Source organism: Tauraco erythrolophus, chromosome 9 (genome assembly GCF_009769465.1).
Source record: "Tauraco erythrolophus isolate bTauEry1 chromosome 9, bTauEry1.pri, whole genome shotgun sequence".
Taxonomy (NCBI): domain Eukaryota; kingdom Metazoa; phylum Chordata; class Aves; order Musophagiformes; family Musophagidae; genus Tauraco; species Tauraco erythrolophus.
In genome coordinates this window covers 7,921,536-7,941,853 of record NC_141473.1, presented here as the reverse complement: position 1 = coordinate 7,941,853, position 20,318 = coordinate 7,921,536, and the positions used below count along the sequence as shown (strand labels likewise).

At 40.5% G+C, this 20,318-nt stretch overlaps 1 protein-coding gene across 1 annotated transcript in view; it reads right to left on the bottom strand.

The window, feature by feature from the left end:
* Positions 1–15,524, bottom strand: part of PDZD8 (PDZ domain containing 8) — a 62,983-nt gene extending 47,459 nt beyond the window's left edge. Inside the window, exon 1 of the mRNA XM_086616825.1 lies at positions 14,632–15,524. Within this exon, the coding sequence (XP_086472951.1) occupies positions 14,632–15,524 (893 nt within the window). The remainder of the gene's footprint in view (positions 1–14,631) is intronic.
* Between the last annotated feature and the right edge of the window lie 4,794 nt (positions 15,525–20,318).

The following is a 20,318-nucleotide window of genomic DNA, read 5'->3' as shown; positions in this document are numbered from 1 at the left end:
GCCTTTCCAATTTGTTTTTGAATTAGCAGTCTCTCTCCCCAAACCGATCATCTTATTTGCCAAAAGTCTAAAATTCAAATAGCACGCTTAAGAAAATGCAGCATTTTAATTAATAGTATGAAAAGGAATATCCAACCAAACTTAATGTCAAATTTTAGCAAGTGGAAAAAAAACCCTCTAAGAAAAATACTTTAAAGAAGCTGCCAAGTAGCAAAAGCATTTCCTGACAAATAACACAAGACAAACAGCAAAAAAAGTCATTTCACATGAGGAATTAGGTCAGATGATTATACTGAAAGATAATTCAGATAAAGTTAATTAATATACAGGATTAAAGTTATACGTAAAGTAGCATAATACTGAGCTCTTCCACCTACAAAGCACTGCAAAAAAGTTTCCAGACACCACACACAGTCGGTATGTCTCCTTCATAGGAAAAACTTCTACACTCCATTCATGCCACATTTCGGAGTCATTTCGGTGGCTCATTTGCTCTCCTCTCATCATCACTTCACTCGAAGTCTAGATCAAAATTGCACCTGGAAAAAAAAAAACACCACTACAAAAAAAAAAAACCAAACCAAAGAAACCAAGTTTGGTCCCTTCATTTGGAGTGTTTTCAGCCCCTGAATAATGCTACTCTTCCTTCCAGTTGCCAGTTCTGTGGAGGAGGAACTCACCTACTTGGAACAAGACTGTAATTCAGTGGTTTAGTATCAGAAATCTCTGACCTATATTCCCATTAATTTGTATTCACTATTCTGTGATGATTGTTTTGTAGTCCTTAAACTAGCTTTTAAAAGAGGACAGGAGTCTTTTACACCTTAGTGAGGTTTAATTAACCTATTACCTAAATTAACTGCTCCCACCAGTACCTAAACTACAGTAATTTTAGTTGTATGAGGAAATCTGTTAAGAACTGGGAAAAAAATATCAATTTATCTGGCTAAAGATAATCAAGCACTTACGTGTTTCTGTTCATTGCATCCGTTAAGAATATCTGGAATTACAGCACAAAAATAATAGTTAAGGGTTAAATACAGACAGGAAAAGTCTGCAAAAGTGCTCAGTAGTCCATTTCCTAATTGGAGAAGCAGAAAGACTTACAGCTTCATTTGTGAATTCTGGAGGCAGTGATGACTTTGTAGAGCTTTTGCTAAGAAGTGAGCACACTTTTCTAGAATAAGTTCTGGGAAAAGTTGTAAATTATTCTCTGGTTTTATAAAGGAAGTTTGAGATATACAGCAGTGGTTTAAAAATCACTGGATATCTGTTTAAGATCCCATTAATCACTTCTGTTATATGAATTCCACCACTATGCTACTGCCATAAAATTAATATCATCAGGCTTATGATTTTTTTAATTGAGTTACATTAACAGAAAATTTAAATCTTAATAAACAAAGCAAAAAGAGACCTTAAATCTCAGAAGAGCCCATCAGCTAAAAACGCAAGTATCTTTAGCATAAGGCTACTTTGTACACATTGGAAGCCTTAGAATTTTGTTTACCACTCCAAGTAAAAATTAAATCAAAATCTAAAGTCAGGCTGTGTTTACTAAAGCATCAGTTTACTTTCGTCAATGCTACTGTATTTGAAGATTCTAACATCTAAAATATTTTTCTAAGAATAATTGCTGAATTTATTTTTAGTTTTGGGAGTACTCAAAAGGTTCAATTAAGCACAGAACAGAACTCCATCACTTTTAGATTGCCTTTTTTAGCCTATGCACAGAAATACAAGTCATGCCCTTGTAAAGTGTATAAATTTCAAAAATTTGAAACCAGATATATTAAGCCATAAAGAGTCCTCTGTTCTTACATTGTGTGTAATTTAAGATGAAGTTTACTTCTACAAAAATTCTAAAATATTACAACCCACTCCTGAAAAGGCATGATCACATTAATAAGATTTTAAAAGTACCTATCAGCCAGCATTTAAGCATGTTGGGTATTATAATGCAAACCGCTTAAATAATTCTTCACTTCGAAGATTTAAAAATGGAACTCAATCTTATGTCAAAAAGATTAGTAGTACCTTTTTTTCCAATAAAAGTACTTTAAAAAGTACCACCACTGTAGATTTTGCAAAAGCAGTTCTCCAGCTTCCACTGATTTCGCAAGGAACAAAGCTGAAGTGTGTCAGGATTCATATTCCAGGAACTTTAGTAATTCAAACTATACTTTTACTCAGTATAGAAATCTACTCATTTCAGCTTTACCCACACACATGAAAATCTGGCTTACAAACAACCTGAAAAACATTGCAATAAGAGAGTAGGTTTATTTTGTAGAAAATTCTACGGAAAACTGCAAATCAGTTCTGGCACTCCACCCACTGTATTGCAGGATCTTCTGCCACAGGCATGTGGGAGGTTCATACACATAAGTTCTCAATATATGAACAGCCACTTTTTAAATCAGGACCTCAAAAAAAAAAGCAGAGGGTTTTTATTAATTTTTTTTCCTTCAAAGATGTTTCACACGTTTCCAGATTCTTCAGTACCTCTGAGGTATATCTCTCACCAGACACTTGAAACAAGCACTTTTAAAACTTTAATACACACAAGAACAAATAAAAGAACAAATGTAAATACTCAAGTAGCTCCTTCCAAAAAGGATAGTAGGTTGTTGGGTTTTTTTCCTGCTTGACAGAAGTCATTGTAAATACAGGAGAGACTCTTAAAGACTTGCCATTGTTGTTGGTATTGACATAGCCACAGGTGAAAAAGAAATCTTGATTCAGGCTTATCAAAACTACTTTCTTATCAGCACAAACAAGATCAATTTGACCATGCACAGACTGTTTCTGCATTTCAAGAATACTAGTTTCCCAAAATCTAAATTCCATAAATACTGAAATAGCTTTGTTAACTCAATGCAGTCAGTGAATGTTTCATCTGAGTTTTCATATGGTGGTTCGTTCATGGTTTTTTGGGTTTTTTTTTTTTTTAACTTGAATGTGACCTAGCTTAAGCCAACTGTTGGTTCAAATTAAGAGAAAGAGATCAAGATCCTGCTATGTTTCAGTCTCAGACAGGACAAAGACAAAATTTCCCTGTCTAACCGGAAAGCCTGAATCGTTGTGGCTCTGCTCCAAATGAGACAGAAGATGCAGAATATGCACTTGTTCACGTAGAGCTGCAAGAGAGGCAGGTGTGGATCAGCAACCAGCTTTTAGGCATTCAAGAACAGCAGCAGGGAAAAAAAAAAAAAACACCAAACAAACAAACCCAAGCCACCTCAAAACTCTAGCCAGCTGGATTAGAGATTGGTTCCAGTAACTGATGCTAGCAAAATGCTAGGGTTTGCTCACTTCAGCAATATATTCTCCCACAAGGAGGTCTCAAGTCTCTTTGCAAACATCATCTCTCTGCAATCCTGGTCAGACGAAAACAATGTTGATTTTCTAATAGAAGTCTAAGCTATGTGACTCATTCGTTGAGCTCAAGAGTTTTAATCCTCTGCTCTAAACACTAGCCTATGTTCATATGAAAGCTAATGACATCATCCTCTTGGACCACTTTGACAGAAAATGACTGTCTCACTGCTGAAAGCAGTCTTGACAGCTGTAAACCAAAAGTGAAAAAATATTTGTATCTGTTTTGAATTCTAGACATGATAGCTTTCCAAGGTTTATCCTCACTCCTCCAGTTAGTTTTAAAAATGCTCGAACTACAGAGGCTTCTCCCCAACCTACATTCCTATCATCACTTCTGACAAGACAGATTGTCCACTTTATATCCTTAAATTCTTCCAAACTGGTGGAGATAGCCTAGCTCAGGACTAGTAGTACCATTTCAAAGGTGAGATGACCGACAGTTCACCTTAAAAGTGCCAACAGCAGTAATTAAAGATCTGTTTTACAGATAGCTCAGCTATTCAGACTGCGATGGTGGGAGGGCACTGATGAGGACCGGGGGACACACCATGGTGTACACTTGCCAACCATCCCCCAAAGGTGTCACCATTGTTAAGAAACGTCACAGCATTTTATTAACAGGCCTGTACTGTAAACAAACAGGATTAAGTAACAAAGAAGCTGAGTCTGGACATGACCTGTGGCACCACTGTTGACAATCAAATACAGAAGGGGCTTGCGAGATCAATTAACAGGAAGGATTCCTGCACTTTGCGAATCCTGCAGCACTGATGGCAAGTTACAGATGGGACTTGCGACTACATTTGAAAGAAGCAGCTGCTGAAATTACTATAATCTTCTCCCACCACCCCCATAACGAATTTGGATATTTTCTCTAATTTGCCCTCCTTACAGAGGAACAGGAGGAAAAAAAAAAATAAAATCTGATTTTTTTGTAGCATTGTTTTAAAACTATACCACTGACTAACATTGCCGTCCCCACTCCACCTCCCCTTGTAATCCACTGGGCTCTTTGCTTGGCAACATCAGAATTTGTTTTGTTTATTCTACCATATTGCATTAAGTTTTGTTAGCAAGTATGAAGAGTTTATAAAAAAAAACAACGTAGAATTCTGCAGAGTTACACTGCACCATTTCCACTGTTTAATTACTTAGGAGTTATTCACCAAGTCAGATCATTCACAGCGGTGAACAATTCCAACACCACTATGGAGCCTTTTGCCACGTCACTGCAAAACTATGATCTTCAATTTCTACTCTTCCTATTTTAGCTCAGGCAAACAGGAATAATGGTTTAACTCGCTTACTACACAAATGACATTCATATAAAAGTCCATTTTAGTTCTTACTACACGATGGCTTACCTTTAAAATATTATATATAAAGTGTATTTGACAGGATGTTTCTCAAAGGTTTTAGCATCATTTAAAACATTTTTACGTATGTGGTATTAGTTACTGTAAGTATTAGTATCTTCATTTCAGTGACACTGGCAACCAACACAATCACAAGCTTAACGCCATTACAAAAGGAGATCATAATATTTGTACACATTTCCTTCTCAATGGGCATTTTTTGTAACTATGTTGCCATTAAAACTGATACAGGAAGATATATTGAAGCTTAGCATTAAGCCTAAGTTAAGAAAGTCAGGAACAAAGTATATGTCTTATGATTTCCATTAGATATCCACAGATAATTTTAAAATATTGGACAGAAATTAAAAAATAATTTTGTAAATTTACATCTCAAATTGCCCCTGTAAGTTTTACAGTTAGAGCAACACAAAATTGCTAAAAAAGTATTCCCGAATGATTATCCTAATTTAATTTCATGCTAGTCATATCTGGCAATTAATTACTGTCTTTGAGTATGTGTAACAGTCTGATTAACTTTATCATCAGCTGATCTCTCTAATACACTCTTTATTGCAGATGGATTTTTATGACATCTAGTAAGTCTTCAAAAGTATGAAAACTATGTTGCTGTATTTTCCATTACATAAAACAGCTTTAATGGAGAGGGCTGGGTGCCCTGCTCCTCACACCATTCTGCTGAACTATAGCATAGCTGCAAGATGAACAGGAGAATTAAAAAGGCAAGTTATTCCCATGTAGTTTTAAGGCTAAAATGAATTACAACAGCTAGTGGGGAAAAAAAAAATAACAAAGCAGCTCAACTCAGAGTTGAAAACAGTTTATGCCTTTCTCTCATCTCCCAAAAAAATAAAGTTTTTCCTCTTTTTCTTCTCCACTACACCTAGAATCCCCTTGGCAGTTTTCATAGCTATATACAGCCACAGACAGCTCTCAAATGCTGCCGGGCTCCAGCTGGGTCCTGCAGCAAACAGAAGCACTCCCAGGTCCTGAGAGGGCATATTAATGCAGGCAGGGCTCCACAGGAGTAACAGTCCTTCCAGAAGAAGTGCTTAGGGAAGCAGATGCACCCAAATGGTTTTGTGAAGGCTTTACACAGAAGTCTGAGCAACCAAACCCAACACAGCAGATAGACAACTTGCTGGGTAGAGCAATTCAGGAGCACCTGCATCCGTGACACCACATATACACCCATTTCACTGTCAGCTGGGTGCTTCGACTGTACTGCAGGAACTTACTTTGCAACATAAACGTATCTGTCAACCAAAGTCTGCATTGCAGATTTTTCACTAATTTACTAGATATGCTGGTTGGAATCACTGAACATCTTGAAGGTCTGAATTCTAGCCTAGATTTTTCTGGCTTGTGGAACAGCTGCAATTTGTTAAACAGTGAAGGTAAACAATAACAAGAGAAGCTTCCAAAACTTGTGTGGATATTACTTGTGTCTCTCAACTGAGATGAACATCATTCCAGCAGTACATTTTTAGTTTAACCAGGCACTCAGTGACTGTGGCAGAAATTACTCAATTAAAGAAATTATTTACAAATTCTATGTTCAGTTTAGTACGTCATGAGTACTCTGATGAAAGTTTATTAAATAATGACTCCCAAATCCCCTTCACACAAGCTGACATCCACATTCACTTCCAAAATGAGAATTTACCCACTGTCATGAACAAGCCCTCTTCAACCCTCAAACATCAAAACAAACACTTTCAGCAAAGCATTTTTTTTCCTTAATTATATAAAACATTGATATTCATGTATCACACAGAACAGAGCCTGCTTGAAAAGCTAATTGTTCCCAGCCAACATTTATAATACTGGATCATTGCTTTCTTCTGGACAAAAGCACAGTTTGAGATCATCAAGCAAAGGTTTTTGTAGTTCCATCATTAATGGATTGTAACAGACTGGGGTGGTACACATTATCTATTAAATTAACAAACCACATCGTTATGTAACATTCTCTCCATACTCATTTTAGACAGTAAGGCTTATTAATCCTAGAAGAAGTTTTAAATTTAAATTATTTTACTGCTTTCTAAAGAATAACAATATCAAGAATAACCAAATGTTGAAATAGTTTTAGATCAAACAAGTGTGAACACGAACTGTAAACACAGGAGCATATTGGCTGACTTCAGGCAATCTCTGCAGGAATGCAGAATAAGCAGTTTCCCATAGAAACCCAGTAACATGAAAGGACTGGCTCCAATAGTGAAATCGGCAGCCTGAGACTAAGCTTCGCCCTCACTGAAGCACCACACTGTTCTACCACTGATTACTGAAACCTACTGTCCTTAGCCAGGCTCTCTGATCAAGCATCATTTGCTAATAAAAAGATTAACCATGTCACATGCTTAATACATACAAAATAGGTTCTACAAGAGACTGATATATTTTGACATCAAATGAGCTACCCAGAGTTGTATTAGCTACCTGTTTTTACAGGTGAATTCTGTGCCTCTGTTCCTTCAAGTAATCTCCTTCAAGGAAAATCCAGTGTTCGGTTCTATGTGACAAGTGGGGAACATTAGTCACACTATCCACAGAAACTAAAAATCATAATACAGCCTGTAGAAGGTGATTCAGAATAACCCAACTCTAGTGCCTGAGCACACCCACCTGCTCCAACAGACAGGCCCAGAGCCAAACTCAGACATTTGCTAGATACCTACAGTTTGGTAACATCAGTAACTCCTGTATGCCCTATATTTACTTTGAAGTACGTTAACTTTGAAAAAACAAAAGGTACTACTGCTTATTTCATATTTTATCTAAAAGAACTGAAAGCTACGCGATTTATGACAACTGAATAAAAAGAAAAGTACTTGTTCTCACTAAGCAGCAAGATCAGCTTAAATGTTTAAGATCAGAGTTCAGAAGAACAGAAATACAGTCCCAATTCTAGTGCGTGCAAAATGTCATGAAGTACCAAATAAAACTCATCAGATTTTTCAGAGCCTTCATTCACTCTCCACATGAAAAAAGTTCACTGAAGGACTAAGATCAAGTAATTCTTAAATACAAACCAGCAAAGGTGTTCTCATTTATTACTATTGCACAAAGAATATTTCTATACTGTTTCAAGTAAGAGAAGTTGAAGGAGGTTTTATCTTCTTGTCAGACCAATTAACCTTAATTCTTATTGGATTGCTATCTGCAGCGAACGCAAACAGTAGTGACCAAAACTTATTCTTTATGTCTTCATCCATCTCTCCTTCAGAGATTTTTGTGTGTGTGTGTCCCTAACTATACCTGTGGTCTCAGGCTCTTCATTAATTCATCTCAAGTCAGTGCCATATTAGTTCCTCACCCTTGCAGGTACAAAAATAAAATGTAACATTTGTTGACTTGTCATAGGAAAAGGCTCACTCTTCAGCTGAAAAGAATGCCACCTGTATGCTGAGAAATGTCCAATATGTGGCTGGTCCTTCATTAAATCTGACTTTTAACTATAAAGTTTCAAATTAGCATTCTTTTAGAACTAGACTGTTCCAATGTGAAAGCCTGTGGAGTGCTAGGGAAGAAGACTAAAAGGTTTAAAACTCCCAGAACCAACAGGTTTTGAACTTGCTATCTACATAAGGAGATTTACATACATACTTTGTACCACATACTTGCATTTAATCTGGAAAAATAGGTATTTAGTGACCCTCTAGAAAAAATATGTGTCAGAGAGAGATCACTCCCAAAAGAAAGACAGTAGAAAGCTCTGAAGCACAAAAAGCTGCCTTCCACACATGTAACACCCTTGAAGAAATGAAAGTATTTAATGCTCCGAGATTTGGTTTTGTTTATTGTGTGTCAGGTTGCCTACAGATCAATTTATCTAACTCTTATTCACACAGGAGTGTGAATAAGAAAAACTACTTGTCCATGCACTACGAAGATAATATTTCAATCATGGAGCTACTGTCTACAGACAAATCCACTGATTCCAGTCATCATTGCTTTGCCAGGAGCAGAACAAGTCTTTGTGCTGGCATCGTTCAGTGCATTACCTCTCTGGAACAGTCTGAAAACCCGCAAGTATCACAGTGCTGCTTTACCATCAGTTTTCACAGAGCAGAAAAGGATTCAAACCTATTTTGTTTTCTGCTTTCTCCACCTAGAATGGACGTAGCATAAAAAAAGCCTCTTCTTTCACTGGCAAAAGAAATGAGAACTTCAAACAAGAGTACCTTACAAAGTTAACTAGTAAGAGAGGTTCACATCACAACTACAGTAGAAATCCACTCAGGAAAAGAATCTCCATATCTTCTTCCTTTGCAGAAGCTGCAGAGAAAGTCGGTATCTCTACTGGCTACTTATTTCTGAAGTTAGACACACTCACAATCCCAATCTCTACGATTTTTTTCTGGTATATGTAAGTACAACCTCATCATATGAATAATACATACTTTTTAAAATTTTATACTTTTCCCAATACCTTTATTACCATACTATGAAGTCATTTCTATTCTAAAACACACTTCAAATCAATAGCTACTTCTATGACTTCTCAGCTTAGGTTTTGCCAAAAATAAGAAACTGCTGTGTAACTCTCAAATTGCATTCTATAATGGTAAGCTAAAATAGGCTTGTACAATGGTTCCTCCCAGTGAAATTCAATATAGTTCTAGCTTCCAAATAAAGCATAAAACTATTTAACATAACTAACTATATTGCAAATGATCAGACCCAAGGATAATTCACATTGGAAGGGACGTCAGGAGGTCATTTAAATCCCTGATATAGAAATGTTAGAAGTAATCATTTGTGACATTACTGCTAAAGAAAGTTATTCCACTTTGTGGTAGCATGCATTAAAATAAAGCAAAGTACAGTTTCTCAAACAGACTAGCATCAATACAAAATATTAGCTTTTTTCCATGTAACCAAGTGTTCTTAAATATATGAAACTGCCTCACTGCTTAGGCAATACCTAATCTGCTAAGAGTCTAAATGGATGAACTTGCAAGACCTTACATTTAGAAAAAAAAAATATCCATCAGCTGTCAGATTTATTACATTTTTGACTGAGAAATATCAGGGCAATTAAATTCTGGCGAGAGACTAGGCTGCAAGCACTTCCTCCTCACCCTTTACATACACACAAAGGGCTCTGCATCTTCGTTATGGCAAAGTGTATTTTTAATGTCTAGCAAGAGTCCAAAATCCAAAGCTCTCCAAAACCTACACAAAGCAATATCAGGACCTGTTCAAAACAGCAAACCTACAGCTGAATGCCAAGAATAGGCCAGACAATAGAACACAGTTAGTGTATCTATATACCTGACATTACAGGGGGACGAATAATCAAGGTTACTACTGATAAGCAGCTTAATAGCAGGTTAAAGAGCAAGGTACAGCTCATTACAGAACTAACAGAGATGAACCTGTGACACCTGAAACAGCACAAGCAAGGAGACAGTCACCTAAAATAGTCCTTACTATGTATCTCTAAATACTAAATATGCTACGGCAATGCTAGAACTACACCTTAGTGTTAACTCCTTCATCCTACTATCAAAAGGACACAACATAGCAAGTTAAAACCAACATGAACAATGCCTATGGTGCTACTTTTAAAGAACTGTTTGAGTGCATACAATGAAAAACCAAAGGTTGAATCCAGGTTGCTAGATAAACTCCGCTTTGTGCTGATATTTGGTATCTACCATCCTGCTCTAGGAAAAGACATCTACGTGAAAAATCCAGCGCCAAGTCAAGCTATGTCAGTGAGCAAGACTGACTAAATACAGTTCCTGAGAATGCCAGCATTAGATGTTTTGGGATAGGGGGACACAGCTGGTGGGACAGTGGCCACCCTGCAGAACACCAATAGTTGACATCACATCAGCCAACAGAAAAGTCAATGCTTTGCCATGCTCATTCTCAAGCTCCACTCACTGGCCAACTTGTCTTAGAACTAAAAAAAAGGTATTTTTAAAACAGCTAATTCAAGTCAAAATAGATTTATGGATTATGTAGAGCCAAATAAAAGATACCTACAACTCTTCATTACCTTACTGAAGTTAGGGCTAGTTATAAAAAAATAAACATAATCATTGCTTCTCAAGAGTGCGCCAGAACCCACGTATATTGGAGAGGAAGAAAACAACCCTGACATTTTAGATCTTCCCCACATCTGAACAAGAAACTTCTGACAGACCACAATGCTTTCAGAAAAGCTGTCTGCATTTCTGTTACAAAGCAACAACAAATACACGAAGATTAAAGTTATCCATGAAACAGTAGTAACTCTTGCCACTGCCAACTGAATTGCGCAAACCCTTTATCAATGATGACTGAAAAAAAAAAAAAAGAAAAAAAGAAAAGCTACCATTCACTGAATTTCACCAGCAGCCTTGCTTCCAGAGATTCAACCAAATTCTACTGTGTGAGACAGCAATTGGCATTCAATGGCAGAGCAGCTCCAAAATAGGGTGGTTTTTTGTCAGACACAAACATGGTTCTTAAAGCGCCAAGGAAAAGTGATTACACGCTATTAGAATAAAACACAAATTATTACTTACTTGTTTAGACATAAAGTGCATTCCTCCTTTTACAATGAGTAGACAATTGCTTTTATGGAGAAAATTGTATGTAAAACGCTAGACAAACTTTAAAATGCACTTATTGGTCTACATTGCCTCCCCATGTAGACATTTCAGAGCGCATCAGGAACGCAAGATGCCTTCTACTTTCAAGCTACAGTTATGCACATCGCACGAAGTCACTCCAAGCGCTGGATGGCACAAAAGATGATCTTACTCATCACTGCCTTGCTGCATAACATTTTGTACGCAACTGGAACGACTTCAAAAGTATGCGTGTAGTAATTTGGCTGCAGCAACAGACAACACAGAAGGGAAGACACAGGACTTACTTTTTTAATGCAGCACTTTACAATTAAGTAACAGAAGAGGGGGGGATGTGCTTTACACAAACTTAGTTATATGATCTTGAAAATCAGGTATTGGCAAAAGTTCTCTTCTTAGGCTACTCATTACTAAGTAATAACCTCTAAAAGTCGCCTAATACAGAAGGCAAAGAAAATGGCATATTTTAATTTTTAATGCCGCTTAGCATCTTGAAACAACATAAAACTCCTTTGTGGACTTCGATCTGGAAGCTAGCAGCATAACAAGGTGCCCCTTTAACCAGCTGAAAAGAGAACTTCCTGCACTCCAAGTGCTTTTGTTTACAAGGTTGTAATTACTATCATTCAAGGATTTATTTATCAAGTTACTTGAGCAAGAGTAGGGAGTCATTAAAAACGTTTTGAACTACACATGGAAGCAAACATTGACTATGTTCTTAAACAAATGGTATATAGGCCATAGGAAAAAACTGGGGAGAGGATAAGCACATTCCTGTAGATGAGGAATTGTTAAGTTTTAAGTAAGGTAACAGGTTATTAAGCAGTTGTGAAATTCTCCTGACTTCTTCCCCCCACAGTATTTGCTAAGGAATACATTAACATACCATAATCCCAAGTCAATGTACTCTTACAAATGTTATTAAAAATACCAAATTTCACATCTTATCAGCAGGGGGCTTGATTTTCCAATCAGTTCTTAAACCAAAATGCCTTAATTCTCAACTACACCATCACATAATTATTGTGATTGTTATTGTGTGGATGCTACCAAGTGTTGCTGTCTAGAGTCTACCTACGTAAATTCATCTGAGACGTGCTGGTGGAGAATACACATTTTCAGTCTGTGTTCCACAAAACCATGGGCAACCGTGGACAGCCAAAGGTTCCTGTACAGCTGAAGGTTCCCATGCAGGGGTCTGTGATCCCACTTGAAGCATTAAAGGCAGTTAGGACACCAATGACCCAATCTTCCTTCCTTAAGATAATTTCATTAATGTGCATTAAGCTTAGTGTCCTGCCTTCCCCCTTCATAACACGGTGGGTCAGAATGACATATTCAGAACATGGCATAAAATTTAAAGGTCAAAAGCACCATATACAGGGTTGGATATTGTTTCACTGAACATCTGCTACCCTGTAGCCTACTACCTAGTGTGAAAACCAGCTATGATAGTGTATTTCCATCCCAAGTATTCACAAATTCCCAATTTCTTATAACTTAGAGAGAATATTTTAAAATAAAAGTTCATTCTTCTCGGTTCTACAATAATTTATGATTCCTACATTGTTCTCAGTGTCAGTTACCTTCTGTCCTCACACTTCTTACCCATTTCTGTCCCAAACACTGCACTCTGCTTCTTTTCTTGTTTTCCCCTTCAGTACCTTCAACATCTCAGTGGCTCACACACACCTCATCTATTCTTTCTGGTACGAAAGGTGATAAATATGTGGAAAATTCATTATCTCTAACCAAATGATGAGAGTGCTTTATTGCCCAGGTGCATCTTCCAGAGGAAAAACGAAGATGTTTGTCTTCCTCTGCTGAAGGGGAGGAGCACGTCATCATTGGTTCCACAGGCATCCTAAAAACTTGTCTAGAGAGCATAAAGATCATTTGCTCTACTTGCTCTTTCTAGCTACGCCAAGAGTGCTCACTCTGGACCACAACTGTGCTATTCCAGCCTCTGCTTCGGGCTCTTCTCCACAGTTAACAGCTGCAGTCTCTTTCCAACACAGTAAAGAGAATGGAAGCAAACTTGCTCTTGACAGCTTCCCTGCTGCCCAGGGATTGCTCTCTTCTGGAAAGCAATTCAGTACCTCAGAATTTGAAAGGACCACCACACTGCAGGAAGAAACTACTTATTGCCCTGCCAGGGCTTTCCAAATCTTGGATGTTTTACACATCCACTTTCATGAGAACTCTTAACTTGATGGCAGAAGAACCAGCTGAAAAGGCTTTAAAAATTACATCGCTGCAAAGCTAATTACACTTGAAAATTCAAGTAGGCATTTTCAGTTACTCATCTCTGAGGAATTTCAAAGAAAAGGGTTATTGCAGAAGAATGTGGTAAACAAAACAAAATCCTTACTTAACACACAATACAAGCTACAAAGAATAAACAAAAGAGAAAGGAAAAATGTCATCCTAAGAGTGGTAAGACACATGATAGAAAAGGAACACAGTACCTGAACAGTGGTAAGATATATTCAATACCTTTTAATCAGAAATGACGATGAAATCAAAGTAAAGATACCACTTGCCACTTTTGTTACAGAAACACCAGTGAACATTTCATTATATTCAGCATATAATGCAATTTGTGCTGCAGCACGTGCATTTATAAAAGAAAACACGCTATCTCACAAAAAAAAAAACACCTAACTACAAAACAACAGACCCCAAGAGGTCCTCCAAAGTTTTACTTGCCACAATAGTGGCAATACTTCCATCAACTTTTAGATTTCCCCAAAGTGATTGAAAAAATTCAGCAAATCGGAAAGGAAGAGGACACCATCCATCATGGGATCTCAAAAATATTCCCTGAAAAAGGAACTTCACCCTTTCTCACGTTAAGTAACAACCACCGGTAAGCATAAGCCACAAGTCTTGCCCAGGTGGCTCACCAGTAGCAGAAGCCTGGGAGAAGGACACCCCAAACCCACACACTGTTCCACAGGTCATCCTTCTACCTTTTCCAAAGAGAAGTATCACAGTCCATTGCTGGACACCTGACAGGATCCCAAAACACTTGATACCTACTATTTCCACCATTTAGTTTTACGTAGTTTGAGGCATGTCACAATCTCACTGCGCATTGGCTTCTCCATCTATTATAAATGGAAAACCATGCTTACTTTCAGGGAAAGCTTTCGATATCGGACAAGCAATGTAGAAGCACTCCTACTGTAAAAGCACCAACAGAAATCTCTTTTTAAGAGCAAAACAGCAATTCTAATGCACGTCTCCCAAAGTAACATCGAGGACGCAGGACGTCTTACCTGATTTTGTAATTGGGTAAGGTGTGCTTGCGCTTAATAACCTTCTTGAACTGGTTCACAATGATGGAAGTGAGCTGAGGCATAGGCCTGCCTTCAAACTGGGACTTCACCTCGAACAGTATCACAGGGTCATCCATAAAAGAGAAGGACCAGTGTGTGAAGGGCAGGCGCGTGAAGACCAGCTTCAGCTTCCCCATCACCCGGGAGATCTTGACAAAGAGGTAGGCTGACTTGCCAAAGACTAGGTCGGCATCGATGGCCAAGTGGAAGCCACCATTGTACTCCAGGTCCACCTCAAAGCCCAGCTCCTCGGGGCAGCCCTCTTCGTTACAGACCACTGGCCGAATGAGCTTGACAGCTTTGAAGACGGGCAGGACGTCACCGAGAGAAACGTCCCTGAGGCTGAGCCCCTCCAGCACCTTCCCCGTCATCTTGGCCTGGAGCAGCTCCTCAAACTCCACCTTGATCTTCTTGGTGACCCAGTTCCTGACCAGGGCCGTGTCCCTGAGCTCCCTGAAGAGGAAGAGGAAGATAGCATTGAGGAAGTGGCACGTCTCCTCATGGGAGGAGGGGGCCGGAGGGGGCTCTGGCTGCTGCGGCGGCTGCTTGGTGCCGGGCTCCGGGCCCGGGGCGGCGGCGGGAGCCGCGGCGGTGGCGGCCGGCGCTGGGCCGGGGGCCGGCTCCGGGGACGCCTGGGCACCGGCCGGCTCCGAGCCCAGGAGATAGTCCCTGAGGCTGTGGTCAGCCGCGACGCGGGAGTAGACGAGGCCGTCGGAGGCTCCGGTCGCCCCGGGGGGCTCCGGCTTCTTCCTGTAGAGCAGCAGGAGCTGGAGCAGGAGCGTGAGGAAGCAGCCGGCCAGCGCCGAGAGCAGGATCACATAGACCAGCAGCATCCTCGCCGCGCCCCGCGCCGCGCCCCGGGCGCGCTGCCCTCACCGCACCGCCGCCGTGGCGGGGGCCGCGCCCGCAGCCCGGCGTTTAACGGCCGCGGCCGCCCGAGGCCGCCTCATCCGGGTCCCCCCACCGCCCTCTCCGCGGCGGCGGGCAGGGGGCGGGGCGCGGGCGGGGCCAGCCAACGGCGGCGCAGCCCTCCCCTCCGCGCCGTCCCATTGGCGGAGCCGGGAAGGCTTCGCCCGGTACGTCACGGCGCCTCGCGTTGTGGCGTCATTGCGCGGCGGGCGCATGCGCACGGGGAGGTGGTGGTGGTCCGCCGCCGTCGCTGTGCGCGCCCGGTGGCGCCGAGAGGGATGCGGTGGGGTCGCGGGGGGAGACGCTGCGTGGGGAGTGGCTGCGGCGCGGTTCAGTGCGGTGCTTCGCCAGAAGAAGGCTGTGCGGGGGGGGGGGGGGTTGCCCTCAGTGCCGCGGAGTGTCCGCCGCCTGTGCCGGGCACACTCCGCCTGTGCTGGGCACACCGTGCCGGGCAGCCCCGTGCCGGACACCCCCGTATCGGGCACCACCGTGCAGGGTACACGGTGCCGGTGCCGCCGCCCCGCGCAGCGGTGGTTAAGGCGTCGCGGCTGAGCGGGGGTCGGAGAGGGGAAATGTCCGGCCTGCGGGAAGGTGACCGTTTTCGTTGGGCGCTCCGTTGCCCGAGGAACGTACGGGGAGCGATGAAATGTACGAGGGAGAAAGGACATTTAGTCCCTTGAAGGATAGGGGTGGGTGCTGATTGTTCCATTGCTCTGGAGAGGGGCACTGTCTGTTTTCGTGGGAGTTCTGTAAGTTCCTAGAACCTCTTCTCCATTTCCTGCTGATGAGAGATGCTTTCAGCAAATCTTGGAAAATATTGTACAGATAACATTTTATCAAGCTCTGCTATTATTGGTGATACATATATCATCTGTTTCCATCCTCTTTGGCTATTTGCTAATGCTTAAAAGCCGCTATTGAAGAAGTAAGAAAATAAACATATGGAGGAAAGAAATACAAAGAAAAGAAAGCTGAGAGCTTTGTACAACATCATGATATTTCAGCGTGCGATGTACATGACATCGCTGTTGTCAGTGTGTAGGACTGAACTCGTGTGACAATCAAGGACAGTGGTTTCTTTGTAGGACAGACTACAGCTTGTTGAAGTTGGAGGGGAAGGGAGAAGGCACTTCGTCTTCTCGAGTGCGCACGGCCCTTTCGGAGGAGGCGAGAGATGTAGTCCCGGCAGGAGGCAGGGCCAGTGGCAGCCGATCAAACTGAGGACCAAGAAGAATAGACATTTATAAAAATCGCTTTAAAAGCGATGAAGAAGGATAGAAGAAACATGACATGAAGCAGGGCTAATGTGAGTGGGGAGAACATATGTGGAGACTTCAGAGTCATTTTCAACATTTTGAGAGACTAACCCAGAAGATCCATTATATTCAAATTTTGTTTACACAAGTGTCGCATAAAATAACCATATTTTTACTGGAAAATATACTTCAGAAAAAACCCTCTTATTCTAATCCAGCAAACGCATTTAAAGGCCAGATCAAAGCTGTGTGTACTGCTGGAGACTGTACTATGACAGCTGCACATTGTTTTTCCAGGTGCTTCCCAGTGTCAAGAGTAGTCTTTTCTTTCAGTCTTAAAATAGAAGTTTTATAATTTCAGAAAGACAGCCACAGTTAAGACAAAAGTTTCTTAAATGATAAAGCTTAGGGTTTAGGCCTGTTTTCATTTTTAGTTAAATATCTAGCTAAAAGGTTCTTAGTTAATGTTGTGTTTTAACAGAATAAAAGAAAACTCAGGCTTACATTGTTGGTTGGTTTTTTTTTGCCAGCCTCCAGAACTACTTGAAAATGCAAACAAGAGGGGAAGAAAATGTGAAATTTAAATGCCAGGAAGATAAAAGCCCTCTTTCCCCTCCTCCTTCGTGAAGTGTGTGGGATGGGAGGATTGAAAAGCTCTTAATGATGCAGCGCTGTGGTTTGAAACTGGAGATTCAGAGTATGAATTTTTTATAGGTCTTGTGACTGAAAGTTGAAATGCCTGGGTGTTTAACAGAGCATTTCTATAGAAATACCAGAGAGGTCATTAGTCCCACATTTGAACTGCTCCGTTACGGGCCTTTACCATGGCTAATACAGGCATATGTGGTAGGAATGGAAAGGTTTTGGATTTGCAACTAAATGGCTTTTCAGATAAGGAGCAATATATTCAGAAAGGCAATAGCAGCCTTGGGTTTGGGTCAGGAGGAACAGCAGGAGGAAAAAAAAAAAAGTCATGTTGCAGATGTCTCAATTGAGTATTTTCTTCTGTTAAACATGCAGAATAGGAATTTTGGCACATTTCGTGCACCTGATGGCAGCTTAAGAGTCTCTGAAACGTTCAGCTTGCTCTTCTCTCCCAGGAACGTTTTGAACAGAAGCTGTGTTATCTTAAAGACATGTTATGAAGCAAGAGTTGGGCATGTTTTAGCATTTTCAAAGAGAATGAAAGAATAAAGGAAAATAGCAGCAAATCCGTTTAATACAAAAAGAATGTGCAAAAATGTTATATAACAAAGTAGGATTGAAATAAGAGAAAATAAAATTATTTAGATATACTAGGTAGAGGAGAAAGAAAAAGATTCATCTTAATATCATCTAAAAAGGGCCTTTAAGAGCATATTTTACTTTGGCTTAAATGTGGAAGTTGCTGTTTGTATTTTCTGGAAGTCTGGATAAATAGAAAGGTGTATGCAATGTCATCCATTTCCACTCGGGTTACTTAGAGCTTTGTAAAACTATGTAGAATATACTTAACTATTTGCACTTTGAACAACTGGAAATTATTAAATAGGATGCAAGGCATGCAAAAAAAAAAATAGAGCCTATACATGTTATATGTGTGTTTGATTTTTCTTAAAAGTACTAGAAGAGAGTATATTAAAAGGAATAGTTCACCTGTATTTAAACAAAGAAAATAGTCTTTTCTTTTGCAAATCAATTTAGCACATGATGGCAGCAAACCTGTAAGTGTAGAACTTCAGTTTTCAACATTTTGCAGGAGATTGCAACAGTGATAGTGTACAAAGATTGCAAAATAAATAGAGCCCAGTAATTTAACAGAGAAAAGGTGGCATGAATTCTCAGAAGGGACATTAGTTTGCGGCAATTCTCCTGTTCTAAGCAAAGAATAGTGACACCCTGGGAACATTTGTCTTGCTTCTCCTAATTTATGGCTGGTTCAAGGATCTTTGGGTTTAGGATCGTTGTTAGTTAACCACAAACAGAAGGACCAGTCAAAGAGGCACACATTAAATTTCACATCATGGCACTGAGGAAAGAAACATCCATATCACAAACCTAGAAACATGATTACAGGTGGTTTTGTTTTTTTTTCAAAACTACAAAGTAGTCTAAATAGTTCATTTTCCAGAGCAGGAAGTGCTGGGTTGTTTTGTAATGAGTGGGTTTAGTCATTTTCTTCATCGCTGAACTGGAGTCATTGCCTGCTTTTGTAACATCTGTTGGCAAAATGATTTAATTCCTTCCTGGGCCTCCTATTGTTTTTGTATTACATCTCTTGGACTCCAAAATTAGATTGTCATTGTCATGGTGCTGCCTGAAACAGGATTTAGAAAGTGATTAGGTAAATTCATGAAGAAAAAAAAAATCCATGGAAGGCTAGTCAGTACAAAGATTGCTGGAAGTTATGCTGGTGACATACTCGTGGCGGGGGGTGTCTTTTGACTGTCTTCAGGCATCTACAATTTCAGACAGGATACACTGCACAGAGAGTAGCTGGTCTGGTCCAATTCTGAAGATACGTTAAAAAAAAAAAAAAAAAGAAATGAAGTCATCAGGACTGCTTCCAGTTCTAGTTCTGAACTCTGCGAAGAACAATGTCATCTTATTATCAGAAGAACACAGAATCGCAGAATGATAGAATGGTTTGGGTTGGTTAGTTCCAACCCCCCCTCCACTAGACTAGGTTGCTCAAAGCCTTATCCAGCCTGGCCTTGAACACCTCCAGGGATGGGGCATCCACAGCTCCTCTAGGCAACTTGTTCCAGTGCCTCACCACCCTCAGAGTGAAGAATTTCTTCCTTAGATCTAATCTAAATCTACCCTCTTTCAGTTCAAAGCCATTGCCCCTTGTCCTATCATTACATGTCCTTGTAAAAAGTCCCTCTCCAGCTTTCTTGTAGGTTCCCTTTAAGTACTGGAAGGCTGCAATAAGATCACCCCGGAGCCTTCTCTTCTCCAGGCTGAACAGCCCCAACTCTCTCAGCCTGTCTTCATAGGAGAGGTGCTCCAGCCCTTGGATCATCTTTGTGGCCCTCCTCTGGACTCACTGAACAGCTCCATGTCCTTCTTGTGTTGGGGACTCCAGAACTGAATGCAGTATTCCAGGTGGGATCTCACGAGAGCTGAGTAGAGGGTTAGAATCACCTCCTTTGACCTGCTGGCCACGCTTCGTTTGATGCAGCCCAGGACACGGTTGGCTTTCTGGACTGCAAGCGCACATTGCCGGCTCATGGTGAGCGTCTCATCAACCAACACCTCCAAATCCTACATTTTATTGGGGTGAACCTCTTTAAAAACACTGAGGCTTTACAGCATGCAAGACTTCCTTCAATGCCATCTAAATTCCCTTTTTTTAAAAAAAAATTCTGTCTTTGAAGGGGCAGGCTGCAGTGTGAGTCTGTTCCCAATGCTGGAAGAAAGGGCTCACCCCGTCTCTGGCTGGTCCCTGGGAGGACTTCTGTTCATCTGTCACAAGCCCTC